The sequence below is a fragment of the Falco rusticolus genome, chromosome 4, assembly GCF_015220075.1.
Source record: "Falco rusticolus isolate bFalRus1 chromosome 4, bFalRus1.pri, whole genome shotgun sequence".
NCBI classification, from domain to species: Eukaryota; Metazoa; Chordata; class Aves; order Falconiformes; family Falconidae; genus Falco; species Falco rusticolus.
Genome location: NC_051190.1, coordinates 43,911,128 through 43,938,132, shown reverse-complemented (window position 1 = coordinate 43,938,132; position 27,005 = coordinate 43,911,128). Strand labels below are relative to the sequence as shown.

At 48.2% G+C, this 27,005-nt stretch overlaps 2 protein-coding genes across 8 annotated transcripts in view; both read right to left on the bottom strand.

The window, feature by feature from the left end:
* Positions 1-11,199, bottom strand: part of ARHGEF18 (Rho/Rac guanine nucleotide exchange factor 18) — a 54,299-nt gene extending 43,100 nt beyond the window's left edge. For 3 of the 6 annotated variants that reach the window (XM_037384038.1, XM_037384040.1, XM_037384039.1), the window contains exons 1-3: positions 7,037-7,127; positions 1,616-1,755; positions 618-1,117 (exon numbers count right to left, since the gene is read on the bottom strand). In XM_037384038.1, coding sequence (XP_037239935.1) covers positions 618-1,117; positions 1,616-1,755; positions 7,037-7,112 — 716 coding nt within the window. In that variant the 5' untranslated portion in view covers positions 7,113-7,127. Of the gene's footprint in view, positions 1-617; positions 1,118-1,615; positions 1,756-5,503; positions 5,568-7,036; positions 7,128-8,660; positions 9,037-10,891 lie in introns of those variants that run through there. The other 3 variants (XM_037384043.1, XM_037384041.1, XM_037384044.1) reach the window with 3 other exon arrangements.
* Positions 11,200-12,424: 1,225 nt separating this feature from the next.
* Positions 12,425-27,005, bottom strand: part of INSR (insulin receptor) — a 60,813-nt gene continuing 46,232 nt past the window's right edge. For both annotated transcript variants that reach the window (XM_037386743.1, XM_037386742.1), the window contains exons 11-21: positions 24,402-24,673; positions 24,048-24,190; positions 23,226-23,385; positions 22,802-22,901; positions 22,474-22,541; positions 22,025-22,254; positions 21,543-21,653; positions 21,305-21,464; positions 20,350-20,479; positions 19,971-20,105; positions 12,425-18,306 (exon numbers count right to left, since the gene is read on the bottom strand). In XM_037386743.1, the coding sequence (XP_037242640.1) occupies positions 17,952-18,306; positions 19,971-20,105; positions 20,350-20,479; positions 21,305-21,464; positions 21,543-21,653; positions 22,025-22,254; positions 22,474-22,541; positions 22,802-22,901; positions 23,226-23,385; positions 24,048-24,190; positions 24,402-24,673 (1,864 nt within the window). In that variant the 3' untranslated portion in view covers positions 12,425-17,951. The remainder of the gene's footprint in view (positions 18,307-19,970; positions 20,106-20,349; positions 20,480-21,304; positions 21,465-21,542; positions 21,654-22,024; positions 22,255-22,473; positions 22,542-22,801; positions 22,902-23,225; positions 23,386-24,047; positions 24,191-24,401; positions 24,674-27,005) is intronic.

Sequence of the window (27,005 nt, the reverse complement as noted above, 5' to 3'; positions counted from 1 at the left end):
GGAGCCCAAGGCATTCATGTGGCAGGAGTGGAGAACAGCAGTAATGCCAGGCCTGGAAACCACTCCCAGGCAGAGCTCAGCATCATACTTTAAAATATGCTCTCCTCTGCAGCCATGTGGAGGACAGAGGGCTGGAGGACACTGCGGCGACTGCAGGCACAGGCACCACCAAGCCAATTCACAGGCAAGAAGGAAAAGGATTTGACAGAGCTCTCTTGATCCCTTGGGTGGGCCAAGTTCCTTCGGAGCCAGAGGATGGACACCATCAGGGCAGCTTATGCTGTTCAAGGTTCCCTCCTGACAGAAACAAGCACTCTCCAGATGAGAGATCATCTTCCCTGCCCCAAGACTGGGAAAAGAGGGTCTTCCTACTGCCAAGGAGACTTAAAAGCCTCTTGCTGCCCTAGCATCTGTTCCTCCACATCCTACCCAACATGAGCAGTAGGCATCCAGCTGCTCTGGCAGATGCTGGCAAGCGAGGGAGACCATCCAGCCGCAGCTCGAGCTCAGGGAAATGTGATCACTCCAGCCTCATGTAGCATCATTGTACCATATATATCAAATATCGCTCATCGTTGTACCGCATATATCAAGTATTGCTCACAGTTCTGCTGTACCTGCGCTTGCAGTCCATGGGTGATAAAGGGCTCTCCCAGCTGTGCCTTCGAGAGGTAGACATAGATCTCACCAGCGTGGGGAAAGACTCTTCAGCTTCCTGCAGGTCCAGCTCTTTGTCTGCATCTGCAGGACACTCAGAAGTGCTGGCACCATCTTCCCACGCTGCTGAACAGGAGCAAATGTGGCCTTTGTTCAGATAATGGCAGTCAGCCTTGCCGTAACGTACTGAGCAGGAAACAGGATTGGAAAAAGCAACATCCACAGACATTTTGCTCAGAGCCCCTGGTCTCTCTTCCAATAAGCAAGTGGCAGACACAGCCTGGCTTGCTTGTTCTGGCTGTGCTGCTGTCTCTGGCACTGTTTTGGCAATTGGCAGGCTCAGGAGTCCCAGATCTCTGTAATACTCTGTGCCGTGGAGAGTGGAGTCTGAGAGAAGATCCTCTGTGCTGCTGTGTGAGTCTGCTGCTGGGGCATCCAGCTCTGTGGAAGATGAGTCCTCCTGCAAAGGCACTGACAGCTTAGCCTGAGGGCACAAATCCCCCCTGAGAGCTTCGCACCCACCCTCCTGTGCAGAGCTAGAGCTGCTGTTCTTTCCCTTCTCATGGCAAACAGCCCACCTGCAGCTAGCAGGGCCAGGCCTGCAGCTGGGTTTTCCAAACTAGACTTTCTAATAGTAGCGCTCTCCTACTGCACCTCACAGCTAGACCTGCCCCAGCCCCACCGGCCTGGCTTGCTACAGGGGTCTGTGGATGCTGCCTCCAGTCCCTGAGATCCCTCTGTGTCTCATTCCCCCTAACACCAATACAAAGCACAGAGGTATGATTTTTCCCAGCAGCAGAAGCAATATAACCTTGTATTCCTTGGTAATCTGGATCAGTACTCCTTTCCCCCACTCTTACTCCACCACAGACCCCTCTGAGTATGATGCTGACCACTCATCTTGCTGACCTTGGCTCCTGCCTCACACGGTGGTAGCAGAAGGAAAGAGGATACTTGCCTTTTCTTCAGCCATGCTGGTGCAGAGGCTGCTGTCATCCTCAGCAATCAGGGATGGGAGGAAGCTTTTGGGGTTGCGATACTCCAAAGCAGGGGTGCTGTGGTCAGTGAATTCCCGTAAACATGGCTTGCAGTCGGATCCTGCAAGACAGAGGTCACAGCAAGGTAACCAGATGGCTAAGAGGGATGTAAAATCAGCTACACACAGACAGGTGACATTAGGCAGTGCTGGAATGCTCCACGTGGCCCTCTGGTCCCTCACCCTTTGCAGACAGGCACTACCAGGAAATCTCAGGACCTCAGCAGCCTCGATCCTCTGGGAACCTGGTGCAGGCATTCTCTAACAGCGGAAACCTCATCCTTCGAGCCACAGCATGTGCACAGCAGAGACCAGGCTTGCACCATCCCAGCCAGACCCTTTTAGGATGTCCGGTGCTGCAGAGTCTGTTTCCACAGTAAACCAGAAGAGTTAAGTATATTTTTATGGCTGTGCTTGACATTATGGGACTTTAAAACAGAAAACTATGACTAAAAATACTGACAGTGATTTTATTTTCCATAAGGAATAAGGGATGCCACTGGGAGGCCAAATTGGAGGCACATTAGTGACTCCAGACAACATTGAGTATGCGGAGCAACAGCGGGAGTGCATAGTTCTCATGGTGCCGGCTCACTCATGAGGATTTTCCCCGCCCAGGATTGCTAAGCGAGTGTGAACCTGAGTGTGTGTACACCATCCAATAACTCACTGAGAAACAAAACCAAGGTCTGGATGTGCCTCATGCTACAATAGATTGTCCAGCTGACTGAAGCACATTCCGATGTAACAAGACACACTGTAAACTTTAGCCACAATCTCTAAACCATCGCATGACTCACAGAGGCCTTGTATTCCTTTGGATACATACAGCTGAGGCAAATGGAGAAAAGCCAGGCTGCTGGCTGCAGCACCATGGTGGATCTCTGAAGATGCAGAGATCAATAGCAAGAGACTGTAAGCGGCTATATCTGTCCAACAGGAAAAAAAACAGCAAGAAACTGCTAGAAATCCATCATACTCCAGGAAAGCCAAGTATAAAAACATTAATATGAGGAAGACATTGTTAAAAAACACACTCTTGGAAACCTTGCATCCTGCTGTGGGTTTTAATGCTATGCAATGCAGCCAGAAATTGCGTAGTGCCAACTAGAAAAAGGCAGCAAACGTGAGGGAGAGTTTGGAGCTTTGTTCCTTGGATCCCACTGCACGCTGAAGATGCCAGATTTTCTGTTTTAAGAAGTGTTTGGTGTGTTTAAATGTGTGCAGTAATTTCAAGTGAGGGTCTATAAATAATAAAGAAAGCTAGCACTCTGTGAAGGCACTATTTTAATTAAGGGTTTTCTAACTATAAGAGCAGGGAAAATTTGAAACAGGCTTTCTAGCAAGGCTGTAGAATTTACTTCACAAGTCATTTTTAATTAATAGGCAAACTCCTGCCCAGGACATAGCTGCACCTATAACGCTCTATCTGTAAAGCTGGTGGAGGTTTAGTGAGCTATTGAACATCGCCTTTTGTTTTCCTCGGATGCATCTGGATTGCCTCCATTCAGCTTGTAATAAAAAAATCAGCATTTTGAAGTGAATATACATTTGAACCAGCTCCAGTTTTGGCATGAGCTTGCAGGAAAGAGCAGTCAAAGATGCCAGTGGGCTGTAAAAGCCACTGAGTCTCCAAAACTGGCTGCGATGAAGGCTGAAGTAGAACGGACCCTAGGGGAGCAACGAGATGGTGGGGAGGGTCCCAGGGGGACCAGGACAAATGGTGTTTCCCTCATACCAGTCCAAGGAAGGAAGAAAAAGGAGATTCCCTGCTCTCGCTATCACTTGCAGCAGTGAACTACCTGCAGAGGAAGCAGCAAAGCCCCGAGAGGCAGCAGGGACATAGCTGCGGGAGCTGACAAGCATTGCGGCCTCACGGAGACCAGAGCCTTGGCCCTCAGGTTTAGCTAAAACAAAGAGGTGTTTTCCTCCCACACAGGGTCCGGCTGTCCTGCCAAGGCTACTCTGGGCCTGCATCAGGCTCCAGTCTGCAGCTCTGAAGCAGATCCCTGGAACAGAGTCAGCTCCTTGGAGGCCTGGAAAATATTCCCCGTGCTCTGCCTGTGCCATGCAGGGCTCAGGATTTGGCTAAGACGTAGGCTGCAGTCAACAGACCCCCTCCAGGCCCACCAAACAACTTCTATTCTCCTCAGAGACTACAGACACTCCTGTTCAACACGCAGTAAATCAGATTTGCAGCCAGCCTCCGGTGAGCTTGGCGGCAGTGGCTGTTAGGCAGCAGTACAGAGCTACAGCAATGGGGAGACCATTTTAGGCAATGCATGAGTATCAGACATGACAATTCAGGGCTCCCCACATCTAACACCTCAGTCAGTTGATGCTGGGCTGGCACCATGTATAGAGCCAAGCTGTGTGGATGCTTGGGCAAGGGGGGCTGCTGGAGGGGCTTATGGGGGAAAAAACACTTTCAGGCATCAGATTCTGGCATGATGGGGAAAGAAGGACCAGCATGAAGGACACAGAGGAGAGAGGCAGGTCTGGGGGTCTGCGGACATCCCTATATCCACGATCGAGGTGGTCACCTGTATATCAGCATGTATGGCAAGCTCTGGAGCCTCTCGAGTCTCCTGGACTGTGCTCGAGCCTGGTTGGAAGGACCCATGCTCCGTCTAGCTGCAGCATGGTGGTAAGGGGATGGTGCGTCTTGGCTCTCTAGGCACTGGCAGATAGCAGCATTCACCTTTACTCAGCTGAAGCTGAAGATAGGATGACAAAATGACACTTTCAAGAACGTATGCTGTTTGCTTTAGGAGAACATTAAGCAGATTAGGTATTGCAGTTGCTTAATTCGCCTCTGGCCAGGAACCATAAAAGGTTATTGCTGGAGGGAGCAGCCTCATGAGAGGAATTCCCAGGGCAGAGCTGGGGAGGAAGCATTGCTGGCTGGGCTGGGCAGGTCGCTGCACACAAGCGGGGCTCTGCTGAACTTTGCCAGGGCTTCCCGGCAGGCAAAACATGATGACTCCAGGCTCCTGCGTGGGGAGGAAGGAAGTAGTGACCGATGTCCGCTGCATGTGATGCTTTGGGTTAGTCTCGGGGGGTTTTGGTGCTGTGGGGACAGTGGGATCAGCCAATTGAGCTAGTTTGTCTCAAGGAAGAAAACTCCATGCTGCTGTAACTCTGTGCAAGGCCACTGGGACCCCAGCAAAGGTTTTAATACTTCCTATTCAGACCTACAGTCAAAATCTCCCTCCTGCAACTGCCTTTGCTCATTTTCCTCAGACAGGCCATTCACTGGAGACATACCCACAAATGTCTTGGCAGGACAGCAGAGTCCTGAGGACACCATAGGACACCAGAGCAGCCAGTGCTGGAACAAGCTTTGCCAGCAGTGGCCCATTCTCAGCTGCCTGCTCTGCTGCTCGGCGCAGGATGCTGCAGGTCCCTGAGTGACCCTGGAGCCAGGCTGGCGCTGGCAGGGGAAACATCAAAGGAAACGTGGATGTGAGCTCTTGCCATGCAGATCACATCCCCCAAGCATCAAACACTCTCTGCACTTCCAGTGGGGAAAGGCCACACCAAACGTGGCAGGACAAAGGCACTGGTCACTTCTACTATGTGAAACAATCCTAGGAGGAAGGAAAGACCAGAGCATCTGGGCATTTCCCAGCAGTCATGGGTAGAGACTGCTGGGAAACCACAGAGAGCAGCACAAAGAAGAAACAAAAATTATTCCATCTTCTCCTGGCTCCTGCTTTGCTGGCCCCACAGCAGCTGCCCTTTACATACTGTCCTGCAAACGCCCAGAGCTATAGGGTAAAACCTCAGTAAAGCAAGTGCTAAACTCACTGTGCCAAAATCAGATGAAGTGCAGTCCTTTGCCTGGTCTGGGCCCCACATCATCAGCAGTTGGCAGCAGTGGGGATTGGCTCATGTGGCCCAGGCTGGAGGAGGGGAGAAGATAAGCTGTCCGACACTGTAACATACTGTACAGCAAGCTGCTGTCTTATCACTGCGTTTGGGGCCTGTTTTTTGGGCGTGAAGGGCCAGAGGAGTGGGGAGCCAGCACAGTCCTCAGCCCGCTCTCAGCTGAAGGGTCTTGGCAGGGCTGAGGGGGGATTTGCAGCCCCTCTGACACTGTCCAAGCCACAAACTAAGAGTCACCGTGCAGCTTCCTCCAGTGACTGCCAGGCACGGAGGGAAGGTCCCCCATGGAGCGGCGAGTGCCACGGTGCAGAAGGCCAAAACAAGAAGAGCTGAGCAAGACCCAAATGTTTTGTGCCCACAGCCCAAGCCCCAGCGGGACAAAATGCTCTGCAAGCACGTGCTGGGGGGAGAGGGCTCTACAGAGACATTCTCCAAAGCAGTCAGTGCTTGCAAACACTGTGAGGCTGACTAACTTATTATAGACCTTAGCCCACCTGAGCCTTCCCAGTGAGCCCGTAACTGTACCAGCAGGCATGGCACTTGGGAGGCTGGAGGGGGGTGTCCTAGCCGGGGCTCTGGGGAGCTGCTTGAGGCTCACCACAGATCAGAGCCTGCACGACCCTGCCTCCTGCTCTGAATTAACCTTCCTTTGACAGTTCAGTTTGGATATCGATCTCCTGCACATACACACCAGAAGAGAACTGGGTGGGTGAGGGGATAACAAGGGAGAAAGAATATCAAGAGCTCTAATACCACAGATAAAGATACCCAAAAACATCAGTCTGAAGTTAGTGCTTGCAGGCAAGGACAGCAGTGTCCGGCTCCTCTGGGACTGCAAACGTCCTGCTTTCTGGGGCTCTCACTTCCCTCTTTCCAAGTCACGGCACTGCATGCAGGAATGAGGCCAGTTCACACCGTTGCTGGCATTTCCCATCCCTGGTGTCAGACACCGTGAAGCCCAGTCAGTGCCACACAAACCACCACAGCTCAGACTGTGCTCCAAACACAGGCGTTCTGCTCGTCAGCCCTCTCTGAAAGCCTGGAGGAATCTTTTCCCCAGCATCTGCTCAAATGCCAAACTTTCAACATAAGGCTCAGCCATTGCTGGGCAGCCACACAGAGACAGCTGTCTACAAACACCAGGACCTCCAGCTCACTGGCAGCAATGAAACAAATTTATCACAAAACCAGAAGGCTGATATTTAACCCGTTACCCAGCTCCTAAAAGCATTTATGTGCCTTGAAAAGAAGATGAAACGGAAGGAAAAGTGTTAACCAACACTTCGCAGTGTCCCCTGCAGAGAGGAGCGGGGTGCGCCCACCACCAAGCTCTGCCCAGATGCCCCAGAACTCTTTGCTACCTGCTGGTCTGGGACAGGCTCTCCCGACTGCCCTGCAGCAGCCCAGCTCCCCACACACAGCTCAGACAGCTCTCCCCGCACACAAGGCCATTACCTCGCTTAAAGGACCATCTCTTCTTCCAGCGCTTTGAAAACGATGGCCAGGAGTGGTTGAGCAGCGAATCTGACATTTGGGAACCCTCTGAGCCCTGTGCAAGGTATAACCCCAAGCAGGAGACGACGGCACAGAGCACAGCAGAGCTCAGCGCGGTCTAAGGCAGCACTGCAGGCTGCAGCCCAGGGGCTGCCAAGGGGGGAGTGGAGAAGCCAAGTGTTTTGTCAGAAGTATCAGCTGATGGAAGCTGTAGCCAGAGAGAAATTCCTGGTCTCTGGCGTTCCCACCTGTGTGATGGGTCAGTGACTTCCTACAGCAGGGCCTGGGGTTTAGTGGCCTTGGAGCACACAGAGCCCCTCAACGCCACTCGAGGATTACCGACAGAAACAGAAAACAAGCTGTTAACACACCATAACCCACTTCCCCCTCTGCCAAAACCTCCCTGCTTCCATTCATGACCATGAGCTGTCAGCCTGACAAACCATCATCTTTAAGGCAGTTCTGCAGGTGCAGAACGTTCACCTGGGTAAGAGTCACCTTCACCTTCAATGCAGGGTAAGAGTTAAGATCACAGGCTTGATATCTGCACCTTTGGCATCGTTTTCAAGTGCCATGGCAGAGCCTCTGCAAGAGAAGGCACAAGACCCTGTCTGTCTGCAACATCACTGTCATCTTGCAGCTCACAGCAGGTCCCCATCCCCTGGCAAGGACCTTTCTCCAAGCCCTTCTCAGCTCTCCCAGGCTGGGAGGCAGGTGGGAGCTATTTTGGCTATCTCCAAACCACCCCAAGGGACTGAACTCCTCTCCCTGAGGTGCCCAAGCCCACTGCTCCCGATTAGCACCAGCCCCACAGCTCAGACTGGCTCCAAACTTTGCTCCCAATCCCACGATGAGGCTGAAGAAGCCGAGTTTTATCTCTGTGTGGCTATTGGGCTCCTGGGCCAGACCAAACCTTCTCCCTGCTGTTCAGCTCATGTTTGTGGCCTTGCTGAGCAGAGCTCAGCCGGTTTGGGAAAGGCCACAATCACCTCCATGGCATGGAGCCCACACTGGGCTGGTATTATGCAAAGGCAAGTGGCGAAGGGCATTCCCCTCGCCTGGCCACAAACCCCAGAACGTCACCTGCCCAGCACTCCCCTTCCCACATCCGCTCTGCCTCGATCTCCCCGATAAGCCAGGTCCCCAGTCCTGGGGTGGGCAGCTGGGGGAGAAGGTTGGAGGTATCCAGGCATGGACCCATCTTGTGCCCAGCCCAAGCCCAGCCGTGGGCAGTGCCGAGGTGTCCTTGCAAACCTTCTGCTGTGGCACAGCAGCAGCAGGAGCCAAGAGCAGCACCCGCAGAATGTTCAGTTACCCCAGCACTGCCCAAGACCAAACACAGGGACAGACTGAGTTAACCCCTGACCTTGTCTCCTCCTCTTCAGTCACAGCAGAGTGAAGGTCCTTGTAGGCTGAGGCTCCCCCAGCCCACGTTTCGCCTTCAAGCGTGTGCAGGGAGGAGGCCAAACAAAACCCAGCACTTGGACTTTTGGCTTCAAGACAAGCTGCTTCCTCACAAGGCTTTGAGGAAGAGGAGCAACAACTCTGTTGTCACGGGATGGAGCTCATGCAGAAAGTGACTTACCCTGAGGGCTGCAGGCATCTCTCTGGCAGGTTCCCTGTGCATGCTTGCATCTGACAGCCCCGGCTTCTTCTCCAGCTGCTGGATCAAAGCAAGAAGCGAAGACTCATCAGGGAAGCAGCAGCCGTGTGGTTGGTTTGCTCACAGGGGCCTCTGGCTCAACCACCTCACCGCTTCCCCTTTCTGATGGCACAAACACACCTGCACCTCCCATGCTGCAGTTCCTTCGATAGCAGTCCCAGTGCTGCCCTGACGCTCCCTCCCACCCTCAGGGGGGTCGGGGCTCTGGGAGGTCCAGCAGAGTCACGGGGAGGGGGCAGGTCACAGACGCTGTAGGCTCAGTGCAGGGTCCCTGAGAGCAGCTGAACCAGTGATGGCTGCGAGGACAGCAACTACCGCAAACTGCTTCCTGTTCCGTTCAGAGAAAAACCACTCTGTGTGTGCCATGAAAGATCATCAGGCACAGCTGAGCTTGTGGGCTTGTTGCACCATTACTCATCAGCCTCCTGCCAGGGACAGCGAGGCCTCACGCAGGGCTCCTGTTAACTAGTCCTTTGTTTTTGCTGTCTTGGGTTGACCTTGGGCAGCAACAGAGACCCCAAAGACCAGCAGGTCTTATCTTGCATGGGGTGAAGTTATAGCAAAGCACAGAAACGCGTGTGCTGGCCATGTTCATGCATGCAGGTGAGAGACAGGCTCTTCAGCTCCCAAAGCGAGCAGGGTGAGCCCCACACCCTGGCCTTGCTGCCTGCAGTCCACCAAGCAAAGCCCCCAGCATGGCCTGGGCTCAGGTTTTTCAGCACGGCCATTCGTTCCTTCCCAACAAACCCCACGGGCTGATGAGCGCATGCTCCTCATCCCACTGCCCCGAGCACGCATCAACCCCAGCCAAGCCCTAATCAGAACAAGATCCACTCATACTCCAATTACTCAGAGACCGCAGCTTTGGCAGCACTTGGATAGCAATTACCCCATGCTCCAGGAAACCACAACAGCAAAGAGGAATTAAGGTTTAATTTCTCTGAAGTCCACAAGAGCTTGATTAGTATCAGTCAGGGCTGCTCCTAAATACCAGGCAGCTGCTTCAGCTGACGGGATGGTGAGTTATCCTCAGCCTGAATGAGGACAAGATCTTTTCCTCCTGCCCCGTGTCTGACAGGGTTTGGAGGTTACCAAAGGAGAGCTGTGCAGGCAACCTGGAAAAGTGATGAAGGATGATGGCACGAGAACTGGCTGAGCCTCAGCAGTGCCTGCCCAGCATCCCACAGAGCCCAGCAGGCAGCAAACCTCCCGTGACAGCAAGTTCAAGTTTTGTGGCTTTGCTTAATTTTGAATTTTAGCATCCCCAGAGAACAAGCCTGTGCTAGAAGCAGCAACTCCAAAACATCTTCAAATACCAGTTTGTTTCTTATTCTCACGGTAAGAGAACTGCAGATGGGCTTAGGAAAGAGCTGAAGTCCGGCTGAGCTCCTTGGTGTGCCCGAGCAGGCGTGGGGCAGCGGGCAGAGCAGGAGCTGCTCCGGCTGTCGTGTCCAGTCCCACGTTCAGAGGCACTAGGTGGCATCAGCACCGCACGCGCTCTGCTCAGCCAGCACCACCGCCTCCCCCCCAGCCCAGCCCAGCCCTGAGGAAACAGTTACTGGAACTTGGCAGGGACAGGGGCAAGGATTCACCTCGACCCCTCTGAAAAAGCAGCACGTTTTTGCGAAAGGAAAATCTCGCTACTCGCTTTTATGGCAATTCATTGCACGAGCGCCAGGCGATATCCCTGGGTCCTTTTGAGGGGCAGGTGGCAGAGCAGAGCCCCACGCGGGTCCGGAGCAGCCCCAAAGCACACACGTTCAGGTCGGGCAGCGAAAGACCATCAGCAGGGCCGGGGCATGAAGAGCCAGGGCTGCAGAGCAGCCTGTCGGCCGCGGAGCTGAGCAAATCATGCTGTGGCTGGTCAGAATCAGGGGGAAGGAGATATTAAGCCAAAGCTATTAACTCCACCAGCTGCGTGGCTGCACCATCCCACCCGGCCATCAGCCCCGGTGCGGAGCCTGCCCCAGCAGCAGCTCCTGCAGGCGTGTGCGGCGGCAATCCCAAGGCTACAAGGATCAGCACAACACAAGGATTTTGCTGACTGGCAGGAAAGCACAGTCTTAACTAAGTGCCTAAATACAGTGAGAAGAAAAATAGCAACAGTATGTCCCCTACCTCATTTGTGCAGCTGATCAGGATGGAAATCTCACCTTTGGTGAAAAACCTCAAGATTTAAGTCAGGAAGATTTCATGCTTCCAGAGCAGCTGCAGAACAGAAGGTGAGGTGATTCCTGGTGCAAAGCCGGTTACAGCTGCTCAGCCGCAGGACAGGGATGAAGCAGATCCTCCAGCTTTTATTTTTTAAAACTGCCAGCACTGGAGTTTATCCCTGCACAGGGAGGGAAGCCCGGATCCGTTCATGGGGAAATAACAAAATTACATTACAGAGAAGCAGTTCTCAATGTTTCAGGCTGAAGGAATCCCTTTACCAATGTTTATGTAATGGCATCAGGCTGCCGAGAACCCCTCACTGTGAGGACAGAGCCCAGCACGGATTGCCCAAGCCACCAGGCAGAGGAGTTCAACGGGCTTCAGACCACAAGCCTATAATTGGCAGATCTGGTTGGGGTTTTTTCTTAACACCATTCATTTTGCAACTGAAAGTATTGCTTATTCCAAGATATAAATTTAGTGCTTTCTCTGTGGTAAAGCAGCATTCAGTGCTGCACAGACAGCAGACAAAAAATGAACAGTTATTCTTGGATAATTTATTCAGAATTTTAATAAAAACAGTTAATTGTTCAATATTCTGACACACAGCAAGATTTTTTTTCCCTTAATATTCAAAGATGTTTTCTGTACATGTCACTGCTTGGCTCTTATTTACAAAAACATTGAAAAAATAAAGGGGAAAGGGTTTTTTTTTTTCTTCCTTTTAAAAAAAATGGCACATTTGATCCTTTACTTCAACAAGAGGTAACTGCAATACTATTTGTATTCTGGAACCTTAGATATGCAGAGAGAAAGGTGGGAGCAGCAAGATTAAACAGAAAAAAAAAAAAAAAAGACTTCACAGAACATCACTTAACATGTAACTGAAACTGTCTTTAGTTTATTTAAGTGCAAGCAGAAAGCATTTGCTTTTGGCTGTGTTTGATAAAGCTGATGTCCGGTCCCCCCATCCATGCAGGTCCTCAAACACAAACTAGTTTTGATACTTCAAGAGTAGATTCATTCCCCAAACTAAAGCAAAAGCTAATGCTTTTCCTCATTAAATAACATTCTCCCTTTTCAGATTGAGAAGTGGCCTTTCTAAAATTGTCCATCAGCTGGTTTTCACGGGACTCAGTTCTAGGAAAAGTATTCAGAAATTAAGATGGTAGATGTTGCTGGGAGAATCTGGATTAAAAGAGGAGCTTTGCTATTGAGTCCAGCTCAGGTATCTCAGGTAATTAGTCCTGAGCTCAGGATTTACTGGTGACACTGGGACTTAAGGGGCTGGGACTCAGCTAAGCAAGAGCACCTATGCCCATGTTTAAACTCCACTGATGGTTCCTCTTTAGCTGCCAGAACTGCCCCAGGGCCTCCCAGCTGGCCAGACACCACTCCCACAGGGACCTGGACTCAGAAAAAGAAACTATTTCATACCATCAGTTGAAAACACTGGACTCAGAACAAAACTACTACCAGAAACGTAATTTCTTGCTGATTGCAAATCTGTTGGCAAAAAAATAACAACGCTGTAGGAGTTAATACTAACTTTATTATACAATATTTAAAAAGTAATTTCTCTACCTGTCCCCTTATAGCTTGCATTGTGCTACAGTTTATTTGCTGAAACTGCAAGAATAAGTGCTTACTTTTAAGAAGGACAAGCAATTTCATTTAAAAAAGAAATACACATTTAATGACAGAAGATTTGCTAGAAATGGTAGCTTTAAAATTGCTTTTGAACAGTCAGGTTCCTCTAAAAGTCAATTGTACGATTGGCTTCACTCTTGTGATGCTCATAACAAGGCAAGCCAGAACAGAACAGGCTGAACATGTTAATGCTCTTACACCAACGCTCACATACAGAATCCAAGCAGAGTTAACACAGAGCCAAGCAGAAGGTAATAAAATGGCCAAATTCAATTAAGTTCATACAAATACCAAACTAATCTTATTTTGAATGTCATGTCTTTCTGAAGCGACTATTTCTTGATTCCAATCCATTCAACAGCTCCTTTCCCTCCCTGGACCACACGCACAGGATACTGCGAGGGGCATTGGCTCTTCCGTGGAGGGGCACGGGTTCCTGCCGTGGCCGTGCCTGTGAGTCTCCCCATGGCAGCAGGCAGCGTTGAGGGAGGCTGGGACACAGCGAGAGGATCACAGGGTTTATCTGCAGTTTCTTGCTCACTCCAGGCTCTGAAACGACCTCGCATGGATCACGGGAGCACCTAGCACAGCCTTGAGAGTAAGGTTTTTATGGCACAAAAATATTTTACTTCCTGATTTGTAAAACAAAGTTCCAGTCTTAGTATCAGGAATCACTGCTTGCAGCGAAGGGCCTGGAACACCTCAGGGTCCATCTTCGTGTCACAGTGACGTTAAGAGGGAACTGGATTGCCTCTCTCCCTCCCCTAAAAAGGAGGCTCAGGAATATCCGACACAGCACCCTTCTTGTTCCTGCCTTTTCCTATTTGCCCTCAATCATAGTTAGGTCAGTAATGCAGTAAGCGACTCTGAGATTTTTCCAAAGAGATACCAACATTATATGCAACATACTAAAATTAAGCAAAGTGTCCCATCGCTACAATACAAATTTAGGAGGAAAAAGAGATACTACCCAGAAATTCAGAGTACCCTTTAGCAACCTAAAAGCAGCCTCTTCCATACCAACACTTTATGATCTGCTTTATGATCGACAGAAAATATCCTCGTCGCAGCATGGTCTAGTTCCTATCACCCTTCCCAAGCCAGTGCTGGCACAGAGTTTATATTATTAGCTCTTCTATTTTACAACACAATAGAGTATTTACAAGCAGCCAAGAAAGACATGTTTTTAACCTATCAGCCAAGCTTTGCAGTGCTGCACTGTACTGCAAGAGAAGTACCAGATTTGCAAGAGGCGATCAGGAAGTGGCAATTGAATTTAACATGCAAACGTTTCTGAGAAACCTCTCCAGTCTCATGCTTCGAACATTTGCTCAGTGAAAACAAAGCAGAGCACAGAAAGCTGTTTCTTATACCTCCTGCTTCACCACCTTTAAGGGTAGTGAAGTCCTGGCTACTTGTTGGTACCCTCCCTGTCCCCAGACTGCGCACAGGAGGTCACTGCTGCACCTGAACAGGATGAAGCGTCTGTCCTGCTGCCCTGTGCTGCGAGCGGGAAGTTCTCTGCCCACAAAAGGCAGGATCCAACCCTCCAACAAGCACTACCCCAAGAAAAGAGCGAGCTTCCCACCTGCCGGTCAAGGCTGCCCTCCTCCAGCCCTTCTACCTGCTTTCCTCTGCTATTGCTTGGCTTGTGCTTCCCTTGCAGCAGCGGTACCCTCACCCCGACATGGAACCTGCCAGAGCAAAGAGCAGCAGCTCCCGCCGATGAAGGCGCAGCACCTGCTGGCACAGCACACCTTCCTGGGCAGGAGTCCTGCGCAACACCCTGCAGAGAGGTTTCATCCAGCACATGCAATCTCAACTCGTACGCAACCCTCGGCGTCCCTGAACAGGCATCGGCAAGATCCAAGTGAGGGACCTGGGCATCCCCAGGGCGAGGATCTTCCAACAACAGAGACCACAGTGTCAGCTACACAGGCTGAGAGTAAAGGATTTTCCAGAAGTGAGAGCTCGGCTTTACAGGCAATGTTCATTTATTCATCCTAATTCTATCATTAAGTGAGTGTAATCTTTAACAGCCGTGAGTGGCAATAGCTAGTGTAATTTTTTTGTGTTTTTAAAAAGGGGAAAAACGATATTCTCGCCACCAGTACCATAAATGCCTTTCCTCACCCTTGGCATAATGTAGAAAGGATAACTGGAATAATCTTTACGCACAGTATTGGGTATAAACAACTGCTCCGTTTGGTGCAGAGTGAAGATGACAATATGAGCCGTGTGAATGGACTGCCTGCCCACAAAGCCAAACACACATTCCCTTGTTCAGTGATCTGAGTGTTGCAAATCACGTGTACTCAGAGGGCCAACCAATATCAACTAAATTTAAAAGCCAGACCCAATACAAGGTTCCCATGTTTGTTTGTATAAAAGATCTTCTATTCCCACAGTTATAGCACTGCAATTTAAAATGTTATCAAAACAAGGCCATACTGGGAAAAGTTTGTTTCAGGAGGTCACATCCTACTGGCAGGACTCCGGATTACCTGTGCACAGCGAGGAGGGCAGTGACCAAGGTACCCCAATCCAACTCCAATAACAAGGGCTGGTCACAGTCCCTGCTCCACGCCGGCAAATACTGCTCCAGGAGGAAGCCTTTTAGGTCATTAGTTCACTGAAGTCCAAACATTTAAATGGCTCTTTTGTTCCTTTTTTTTTTTTTTTTTTTAAAATCACAACAGAACCAAGAGGATGATATCAGAATATCAGATCCAAATTTATAAATCGGTTCCTTTGGTCACTACTGCTCAGATGAGCGATAAACAGTGACGAGCCGTTCTCCTACCCATTCCTTCGGTGAATGGTCCCTAGTATTGGAATCAGCTGATATTGATTTTCCCTGATCCACAATAGGTCCAGACCAGAATATTTAAACAGGTTTAGAGGTGCGTAGTATTAAAAATATCCTTAAGAAATACTGAGGTAGACTGCACCAGAACAAGACAAAAATAATCCCACCACATCCACCTGCCAAGATTTTATGGATACAAATTTACACGTTCTGTGTGTTTAAGAAAACAAATTGTTGGGTTGGTTTTTTTTTACACTGTTTTATATATTAAAATAAATTAAAAAATTCTAATAAGAAAAACTTCTCTTCCTTAGAAAAGTGTGAGAATATGTCTTCTTTCCTGCAGTGTAGCATAGAGCTGCTGAACAGTTACTACTTTGTAAAGCAGAAGAAATGTAAACAAGGCCTTTTGAAATCGAAGGTTCTCACCCATGTCTGGACTGTGTATTTTCCATTTAACTTTGCGAGCAACCTACACCCTCCACCTTTGTCTGAACTGGCCAGATTCAGCCAGCGCAAAGGCCCGACAGCTCCTGGTGGTGCACAGAGTCCGTCGTCCTCCCCTGGTGTGACACTGACTGGTTTAGCTACAGCGTGGCTGGGTGGAGCGGGCATGGAGAGGAGCCTCCCTACGGACTCCAGCCCCTTGCATTCGGTTACAGGGAGAAATCAGTTGCACCGCCTGGGCTGGAATAAAAAGCCACACACCAGCTTGGCATCCCCACTCTCAGCGAGGCAGAACCTTGTTTTCTCTTGGCAGGGAGGACAAAGTGGCTCTTGGACTTCTCCAGCAGGAGAAGTGGAGGACTGAGCATCTCTCCCCCCTTTTAAAACCACCTCCTGATGACAAGGGCCTGCAACATCGATCACCTTCATTTCTTGCTTTAGCACTCCTCCCTGCCAGCACACTCCCTCATCACTACAAGACACGTTTAGTTTCACAATTATTTTCTAACATCTTCATGCTAATCAGCTCTGTCTCTTTAATGCAAACGGCAGCAAAACAAACCACGGTCCAGAAGACAAAAGCTGACATCCCGAAGAGCTGAAAGCAGTGGCTAACGCACACGTCCCAGGAAGTCTGCAGGACACAGCGTGGGTATCTCAGGAAAACATCAAAGGCCTGCAGGCAGCACGAGGCCAGACGCCTGAGCAGCAGCAGACAGGCAGCAGGTAGCTAACCACAGTCACGTTCAGCTTCTGCTTCACACGCAGAGCCAAGAGCCTTGTGCTCTCCCCCCTTTACATTGGCTTTAGTGTCTTTCTTCAGAGTTCTTGCTCATCCTCTCTTGCCGGCTGCTTCCGCGGCACAGCGTGCACAGAAGGCAAAGCAAGGGGTGCAGGGGCAAAGGAGTAGTCGGACTCGGGATCAGGATGTTGTGGTGTCCCTCAGCCCCCAACAACCATGTGAAGTCCCAACTACTTCATCTCAGGGCTTCGACTAGAGCCAGCTGACTGCATTGTATAAATCATGAAACTGTATTGTAAAGCCTTGTCAAGTATAAACTTAACATGTGCTTCACAGCTCCTAAAAGGGTCATCAGCTAAAATTAGTTCATTCTGAAATCTTTGGACCACTTTAAGACCAAACAATCCCCCAAATTCTCCCTTCCCCGAAAGGATCATAAACAGTCAATAATTTATATGAAGTTAAAATTTAAACTAAAGACACTTTTAAATATGTTACAACAAACAATATATATACTCAATGCTGTAAGGACAGAAAACTCCGTAGCTCGGGTCAGGGGACTCCTACTTCGTTTGGTCTTGAAAGTACCCACAAATCTCAGATTTCTGCTCCTTTGGCTCCCAGCACATTTTCCTCATTTGTTAATGAGAGAAAACCTACTCCCAAGAGTCCTTAGTATAAAAATAATCTGTTTAGGATTCAGTCACTCCAGGGAAATGGGAAAAAAGATTACACACTTCCGAGAAGAGGAAAGCTTCTGTGAGAACATACAAAACTTATGTACAAAAAAAAAAAAAAGGGAAGTGTATATTTTGCTATACATATACACCCCACATATATATACTGCGCACACACACACACACACACACGCACACACACACACACGCGCGCGCGCACCCTGGGATTTAACCCATTTAAAAAGTATGAAAGCAGCAGCTATTGGTCAATTTGAGGATCTGGCGCGTCTGACTGATGTGTTGAATCCTTCAGCTGTAGTGAAAAGTATGCCTGAAAGCCTGGAATTCTACTGGAAATGCTTTTTTCCTGCAGAGGTTTTGTTCCGCACTGTTACATTGGAGCTCAGATACCAGTGAATTTCACGTCTTTTGTTGGCAAACGTGAACGCTCCTCCTTCAGTGTAACTTACAGGGTGGCTTCCTGTTTTGAAACCATGGTTACAGAAGGGACAGCAGCCATGGAAACCTCTTCCATTTATGTTCACAGATAAGTCCACTGACAACCAGTCAACTTGGCAAAAAAAAAAAAAAAAAAAAAAAAGTATTAATCATAAGATGATTAAAAATCTGAAGTTTGTAGATGTGTGTCATACACTGTGGCAGCAATAACAAGAGTCCTGAGATTTGTGGAGGGGAAAAAAAGTAGACACAACCCTTGGGCCAAACAGGAAGCGTTAGGAGGGACTTGACCTGGGCATGGAGAGAATCCGCCCGTTTTTCTTGCCACCGTTCATGTGAGTGTAAGGTATGTGCTCTTCGTAGTTCCCCTTGAGGGCCATGGAGGGCCCATTGTCCCGCCCCAGCACTTTGTCCCTCTGCGAGTACGAGGAGGGATCGAGGGGAATGCTCTCCATGTTCTCAAAGTCCATCTCGTACTCCTCTGTTTCCAGAGGTTTGTTCTCCTCGCTGTAGAAGAATGAGACCTCATGGAAGCTGGGGTGCAAATCCTCCTTCAGCATCTCGATGATCTCGATGAAGGTGGGGCGCATTTTTGGGTTGTACTGCCAGCACATCTGCATCAGGCTGTGCCTAGAGCAGGACAAACAAGAGCCAGGGGTAGGGAGAAACAATTTCATGTGGGCAGCGCGGGCACAAATCAAGACGGGTATCCATGTCAGACCACCCACCACCTGCACCACTCCTCTGACACTCCAGGTTGTCTGTTCCCTTTCCAGTCTCCATATTTGCCTGTAGATCCTGACAGTCCTTTTTTTTCTCTATTTCTGTCTAGATCAAAAATTCCTTCCAATTCCTTCAATTGTTCTTAACTTGGCTTCCGAAGGAAACAGGGCTGCAGTTCACACACTCTGTGTATGTGCACACACGCCTATAGCCAGGTCACAATTTTTTAATTAATTCGATTTTAATTTTAACTCAGCCTGAAAGATAACAAAGCTCCTACAACTTCAAGGAAAACAGGAGGCTGTGCAGAGGACAGAGGTCCTGTACACATCCCACCCAAAAGACTGGCTGCAGCAAGAGGTCATGTGTTATCAGACACCATGGAGAAAGAACTCACAAGTACAAATAAAGTTTCGAACTGGAGTTTGTATCTGGCCGTGAGAGACAGATGTCTAGGACAGCAGGCTTTTTTCATAAGGATACGCACAAAACATGTTTATTTTTTGACCCTGGAAGCGCTGTTTTGGCCAGAAGCGGGCTGGGGTAAGAGGTTACCTGAACCAGCGAGTTACCACCTGTGTTCCCTCTTCCAGCCAGGGCTCCTTCCCCTCACCACTGTGTGCTGCGTCAGCAGTTCCTCCTCACACCCTTCTGTCAAAATGTGTCAAAATGCCCTTGCTCAGTAACGGGACTTTTTTAATTACTCTGACAGGGAGGGTTTAGGGAGCATCTGGTTATGCAGCCAACCTGGGGCTGCAGTAGCCTCCAGACAATAAATGTCATGAGCAGCTGCAGAGAACAATCCGTAACCCCAGCGCAGGAGAATGCCTGGTGTCGGTTTGTGATCTCCGGGAGGTGTTTTTCACTGTCTTCACACAGTGCCCCCTTTTCTCCCAACCTTGCAGGCAGCCCAGCCTTGTACTTTAAGTGAGGCAACGAGTCTGCAGCAGAAATGAAAAGGTCTCAGCCACGATAAACAGCTCTTGGCTCAGCACCACGGCGTTCTCCTGCCTCTCCCTCCTCATTAACCATAAATTGGATTTCTGAAAATCAGTGGTAAAAAGCTGTAATTCCCAAGACTATTTACGTGGTACAGAGAGATGAATTACAGAAAAGCTCAGCAGACCTTGGACTAACAAGCTGCTCTCCAGCCTCTGTAGCCACATGGATGCAGTCGGTGGCCAGGCCTTGCAATGTTACATGAGCCAACTGCTATCCACTAGTCTGGAGTGGAGGAAAAACATTTTGTTTGGGTAGTTGATACAACGCTTATTTGTAATTTAAGCTTTTCCTGTGCTTTGTACTTCCATCCCTTAAACCTGTACTCACAACATAGGGCCCAGGGTGGTTTCATTTCCCTTCTAGTGAAATAGGCTGGCTCAGGTCTTTAATTCCTGGATCACTAAGGATGCTTCAGTTGCATTTCTTCGAGAGGTGGCTCGCTAAAGTCTGTTCTGTCCCTCCCCGACGAGAAGGGGTTAGAGGAGGTGCCACGTGTCAGGCCACTTTTGCTGGCCACACTTTAGCTAAAGAGTGCAGCTTGGACAATTGTCCCCTGCTTTACTACTTACAGCCTCTCCGGGCAGTTGTCTGGCTGATCCAGGTATCCTCCATCCATTACAAACTTTAGCACCTGCTCGTTGGAGAGTCCCTGGTATGGCTGCTCTGCTAAACTGCTGATTTCCCAAAGGACAACACCAAATGACCTAAGAAAGACAGAGGACTCCTGGTAAGAATAAAACACCCCAGAGATCTACAAGCTGTAATTCTCACTTTGGAGAACACATACTTTAAAAGAACACGACTTTTATTTTTAAGAAGAGGGTTTCAAAACAATGTTTTTGCTTTGTCGGTACTCTGAAGAAGTCAGCAACTCACAATTTAAACTATGTGTGTTAAAGTAGTGAGCTCTTGAGCTGGAATCGTCTGGGATTGCAGAGTACAACTTACCACACGTCGGAATAAGCAGTGAAAACACCATCCTTTAATGATTCGGGTGCCATCCACCGCACGGGCAGCAGTCCTTTGCCTCCTTTACGATAATAGTCTGTCTCATAGATATCTCTGGTCATGCCAAAGTCTGAGAAAAGCAATTTGGATGCATTAAATGCCTCTCCTTCCATGCTACTTTGATTGTGCAACATCTCCAGAAGAATGTTTCCTTCCTTTGATGCCAGGCTGTTTTCGTACACCCAGCAAGCCTCCTATGGCCCAACCTGCAGTCATGTCACCTCGTGATTAACATTCAAAACATTTCCCTTTTCCCCTGCGTTTTTTTCTACAGCGCTGTGATAGACACTCCAGAGTTAAATTTTTTAGTGACAGCTTGTATTCTAAACATTATTTTTATTCATCCTCTGTAAGCACAACAGAGCTCTCTTTGCCTTGAAATCCCACTGTCTTGGCTTTAAGTCCAAAGAGGTCTGACAAACCACCACCCTGTGGGGATTTGGTTTATCTTTAAATGTTAATTTACTTATTTCCAAAAGGGTTTGGGTTAAAAACTGGTTCTTGTGGAAGATAATTGACTTTTAGAAGGCACCTGACCTAATGATAGGATTATCAACACCTGGTTTGTTGGAGTGAACACCTTCTTTGTCGTAATTCCCATGAAAGCAAAGAACAGTGAGATAACCCTAGGCAGCTTAGGCTGGAAAGGCAACAAACCTTTTGGACAAAGGTTTGGGAACAGAGAAGGTGCCAAAAGCTGCTCTGGCTCTGAAGGAGATGCTTACTGAAGTCCATAAAATACTTTCACAGGGAAGAAAAAGCAGAAAGTTTGCTGCATTTCCAAAGGTAGCCAGTGAAAACCACCTGTGTTTGCCACATTGGTCTCGGGCTTCACGTATTTGCCTTTACAACAAACCTGACTCACAGAATTATCTTCTGATCACATGCTACCTACCTCCAATTTTTACAGTGAAGTCTTCTGCAACCATACAGTTACGAGCCGCAAGATCTCTATGAACAAATTTTTTGGCGTTCAGATAGGCCATGCCATCAGCAATCTCCGCAGCCATCTGGATCATTTCTCTCAGTGTTGGTGGTGGCCGACCAGGATTATTCTGTAACAAATGAAGAAGTACTAAAACCCAAATCGAGTTACTCTGTTGCGCAACAGACTCCCTCTCTCCTATCTTTACCTCAGCATCGGGTCTCAAAGAGCGAAGGTAACTTTTCAAATCTCCGTGTGCCATTAACTCCATGACCACCAGAGTAGGTTGCCCTTTTGAGACCACCCCGAGGAGGCGAACCTGGAAAATAAACGAGAAATTCCCTCAGGGTTGTGCCCAAACACGCTGGGCAGAGCCCAGCTATGCGGAGAGGGGGCTGTAGCAAAGCCAACACCCCCCTAAGAAGAGCTCAGAACAGCACCGCAAAGCCTTGTTACGCTGAGAGGTTTTGGAAGAGCAGAAGGGAAACGGTGCAGGCAGATGAAATTTTTTTTTTAAACGAAATTTTTATTAAATGTATGAAATAGGACATGGGAAGATCCCATCTCTTTTTGATCAACTGCCTCTGTGGACAGGCTGCTTCTGTAAGCTGAACATCAAGCTCTGGAAGCGCTAAAGAACTGCTATGGGATGGGACTTGCTGATCACCCAAGGTACCCAGTGATGCCTACCACATGATGGCAGCTGAACCCTTTCATCACAGAAGCTTCATTTAAGAACTCGATGCGCTCACGGAGGCTGGCGGATTCGTTAACGGTTTTCACAGCTACTCGAGTCTCCGGCTCTCCCTTCACTATGTCCTTGGCGATTCCTTCGTACACCATGCCGAAGGAGCCCTGTCCCAGCTCTCGGAGGAGAGTGATCTTGTCTCGTGGAACCTCCCATTCGTCGGGGACATAGACTGTTGAGCAGAGGGAAACATTTCTGAATTGAGCAAGTATCTTTTGAAAGCCATTTCTGTAGCAGCCTTGTTTAGCACTGCCACAGGACACTGGGGGTACAAATTTAAAAAAAAAAAAAAAAAAAAGACGAGAAAACTCCATAAAGACAATGCCAATCCCAAACTGCTGTGCTGTCTGAATGACTCCACAAGAAATAAGTGACGGATGAAAGCCCTCACCATCACTGGCACTGAGATATTCAGGGTTAGAGGATGCGTAGAGCGGTCCAGTTGGTCCTTCGGTTTGTCTGGAAGAGAGACGCAAATGCTTCAGCACATTTGCAGCCTTTGACACATTAGAACCGAAGGCAGTTTGATTAATTCCCAAAGCATGCAGCAAATACAAACTGTCCCAGTTTCCAAAGGCACAGAATATTTCCTAAACTAAATTAATGTTGCCATCATTATCTAAATTAGAAAATCAACACAGGCTTATTCCCAACAAATAAACAAAACATTTGGATAAGTTTTGCTTGGTCTGGTGAAACCAACATAACATTACACTCACCTCTTTTTCACAAGCACATAAGCAGCTCCAATAATCCCAGCAATTATTATGGCAAAAATAATCGGAACAATTATAACGGCAATATTAGGCTGAGCATTCACTAAAAGAGAAAGAAAGAGTTGGAGATAGTACGCAGGTCCAAAATCCAAGTATTTTCCTCAATAAAATCTTCCCCTTGAATCAACTGGAACATTCATGGCACTAGAGGTGATTTCAGATACAGAATGCAGGGCTGGTCAGAACGAGAACTCACACAGAAAAGCCAGACATTTCTAAGTAAGTTCAGTTTCTTGAAAATCCGTGTATCGGTAAACATTTTATGACCCCCTACGTTTCTCTGTGTGCTGTTTGCTAAACCCCCATCTTCCCAAAATAACCTGGGTTTCTACCAGGCATTAAATATTGTAAAGTAAAACGGACTCACAATAATCAGCCACATAAAAATAGGTAGGTTCTGTCCAGGAGCCGTTTCCAGCCAGTGATGTAGCTCGTATACGGACGCTGTAGTTTCCAGGCTGCAGTCCACGGAGTTTGCAGCCCTGCTCGCTGGCAAAATGCTTACGGGAAACGCAGTAGTGTGCTTCCTGCAGGAGGAGGAAGAGGAAGGCTGCGTTGCGCTACCTCTGCAACAGCATGCTAGGATTTCTCCCTCGCCTCCTTGTCTGGCAAACGCAGCTGAATCGGGCTTTCACATGCCCGGGTCTTTTCCAATATAGTGGTTTGTCCCAGATTTGCATTTTACAGTGCAGCGGTTCAGATTACAGAGAGCATATGGCATTTGCTGTACCAGAGCTCAGCCCTGAAACCCGACCGGGGCTGGCAAGGCCTCCTACCCGCAGGGCACAGGCACCCTGCACAGGCAGCGGGGCTGCCCACAAGCCCTCTGGCCGCTCAACACTTTCTTAATTTCTCTAAGCAACTTAAATTTAGGTGTATTTAGGTTTCTGTCCTTCTGTGAAATAGAATTCCTAAAAACAACACCTGCAGCAAGTCAGCTTATTTATTAGACAAGCTTATTTGGCAAACAGGCATCACTGGGGCAGACTTTTATTTCTTGATGTCACCCCAGAGAGACTTCCAGAGGATTCACCAGTGAAGTTTCATGCCACGTCGGCTCATGCACAAGGAAAGCAGGCAGGACAGAACACCACAGGCATGAGGACTGTAAAGACTGAATAGTTCTGGACTCCCAGGCGGAGCTACTTCTCCACACGTGCTGCTTTAAGGGACCAGCAGAAATTCTCACCTCTGTCTCCCCGAGACGTCCGTAATTCACTTCATACAGCACAATTAGACCATTTGGCTCCTTTGGTTCTTGCCACTTCAAGTGCACGGTATTTTTCTCAACCAATTCATGGCTAACTGGACCGACGATGTCATCAGCCTTAGCTAGAACCAAGTTCATGGTTAATAATAATTTTATTTCAGGTCTTTGGCAGAATTCAAAACTGCCAATACTTCATCCATCATCCTTTCCTAACAGGACATAAAGATAGCACCAGGCCCGCACAATGTTTCTGTACTGCAGCTGGCTCCCGTAGGAAAAGCAGCGTTTTGAGAACACTCATCAACCCAAAGCAAAGCTCAGGAAGATAATTACCTTCTGGCATGGTCCTGGCACTGACATAAGCGGCCACACTGCATCGGGATTCCTGAGCATCATGGTTACAAGCGTGGAGCTCAATGCGATACCCAGTGAAATGCCGCAGGCCTGAGATAACCAAAGACTCCTTTGACTTAACTTTTTCAAAAGGTTTCTGTTCCTCTGTGTTCTCAGATGCCGCTGCAGAGCTGTTTGGAGAGGATGCGATGGTGGGTATCACCACAGTGGCATTTGCCACAGAGCCGAGGTCTCTTCGTTTTCTCGATGGCCTATGAAATAAATGTTAATCGTTACATTCAATGTGAACACATTCACCTGAAAAGGAAGAGTTAAAATGGGAGAGCTCAGAGTGCCACTGAGAACTCAAATTCAAGCCTCATATTTACAATGCAACAAAGAAATTCAGGACTTTTTTTTTTTTTTTAACAAGCAATCTATCGCACCCCCTGTAATGCACAGAGCTTGTTAACATGACGTATCCCCCAGACTGACTCCTTGCACAACTTCATACAGGGGGGAAAAAAATAAAGTAAAAAAATCTAAGTCTAAAGTATTTGCCTGAGAATTCAAATTCCTCTAGGTCCTCTCAGCTAGATACAGCTTTACTAGGTTGCCTCATGGATGCTGTGTACAGTGTTGCAATGCTTTGGAGTTCATCTCCTACACATTCTAGCCTGGAGCAAATGAGGTCATACCACAGCCCCCGACTCTGATGACCTTAGATGTGCCACATATTCCAGGTGTTGTAAACTTGCATTTATAAAGCATTTATTGGCATACATCTGCCCCTCGGAACCCTAAGGCTGAATCTAGATAGACAGATAATTTTAACCTTTTCCTGAGAGACCACATCTATGACGTTCTTTTCAACAGCCACATTTAAAACTCACTGATTCAGATGACTTACTAGTTATGTAGTTGTGCGGTTCTGCTAACCAAATATTGCCTCTCAAATTATTGCACTTCGGTCTGAAAATCAATTTCTTGCAGTTGTAAAAACAGAACCAGCAGTGTGATCGTGTCAGCTCCCCTGTTTGCGAGTGAGCGCTACCAGCCAACTCTAACGTCAGATTTTGTCAGTAAATAAACAGAATAAATTCACCAGAATCAAGAACCATTCACAAATTTCATTTTCTGAGGGGGGTGGGGTGGGGTGTGTGTGTGCGGTGAAGAAGCAACACGTACCAAAAGAAAACTCCTCATTCTAACACTTCACATCCTACCACACATTTGCCACGAGGAATTCCAGGTTGGGAACTAACCAACGTGGTGAATCAGTATATAGTATTAGGTTACATAAAAGGAATTAATGACATTTGAAAACTGGACCACGCGTTTTAAGGGGAGGATGATCTTTTTTTGTGCGTGCATGTGTGTGCAGCTATTAAAGGGTACAAAGAGTGACCTGAACTGAACCCACCCTTGAGGCATCGCCAGTCTCTAAAAATGTAACAAGCTGTTGAAGCAAATCTTTGCTGCTGAACTGAACTTTCCACTGCCACCCTCTGACGACCAGGCAAACGACTGGCCAGCTGCAGCTACCATGGGGGACTGCGCAGATCAGCTCTTTGCAACCCCCAGCTTCATCCCCTGATGTTACTTCTCCTCGAACAGTAAATGCAACCAGCTGGAAAGCAGATTTTAAGATTTTCTCGAACTAAACATCAGATTGTACACAACAACATAAACGTATTCATCCACCTGACGAAAACCGGGATGCCAAACAGCAAGTTCGGCAGAGCGCATCACAGTTTTTAGTTTTCTCTTTCTCTAATTACTATTTAACTCACTTTGGAGCTGCTGTTATCTCAGCTTGTGCATTGTTCTGAACAGTGTCCCCTAATAACGGGGCAGAGTTCAGAGACCCAGGTCTGTGTCAGGCCACCTCCCTCCTTTGGAAGGATTCTTTACGGTCAACCAGAACTGTGTTTGGACTTAAAAGCAAAGCTACACGCCACTGTTTACAAAGTGTGGATTCAGCTGTTCCTCACGTTTAAGAGAATTTTGTTTTTCACAAGTAAAACAGTAATTTGACCACTGATGCAACACAGAGTAAAACGCAAGAATAACTTCTTCCCTCTCAAGTAAGAGAAAGCAAGAAAAACTTTTGAAGCTCTAAACCCCAATCGTCCCATATTTAATATCCTGGAATTACAGCAATTTTCTTGCCAAATTCTCTGTATTTTCAAACATCTGATGTCTTCCCATAGTTGTTTCAGAGAAATTTTCATTATGGCCAATTCAGTAGCTCCAATAATCTTCCCTGTGAAACACCCAGATTCAGGTTCCTTCTCGTCCTACTGCCAGAGATGATCAGTGTGTGTGAGGTTCCCAGGAGGATGGAAGTGACAACTCATCACAAGCAATACGGCCTGTGCTGGGGGATTTTAATAATTCCTGAGCTAGCTTGGGCCAAGTTCTTCCACACACCTGAAACTAGCCCAGGAACAGCTGGCCTGCCTTCCTTGTGCTGGCAAAAGCCTTTATATATTTGCCTGTACAATTAATTGAACTCGGAAACCCAGGAGAAACAGTTACTTTTCATGTGAGTCATTTCCCAGATCTTGTTCGCTCTGTAACCCACTAATATTTGTAATGGCA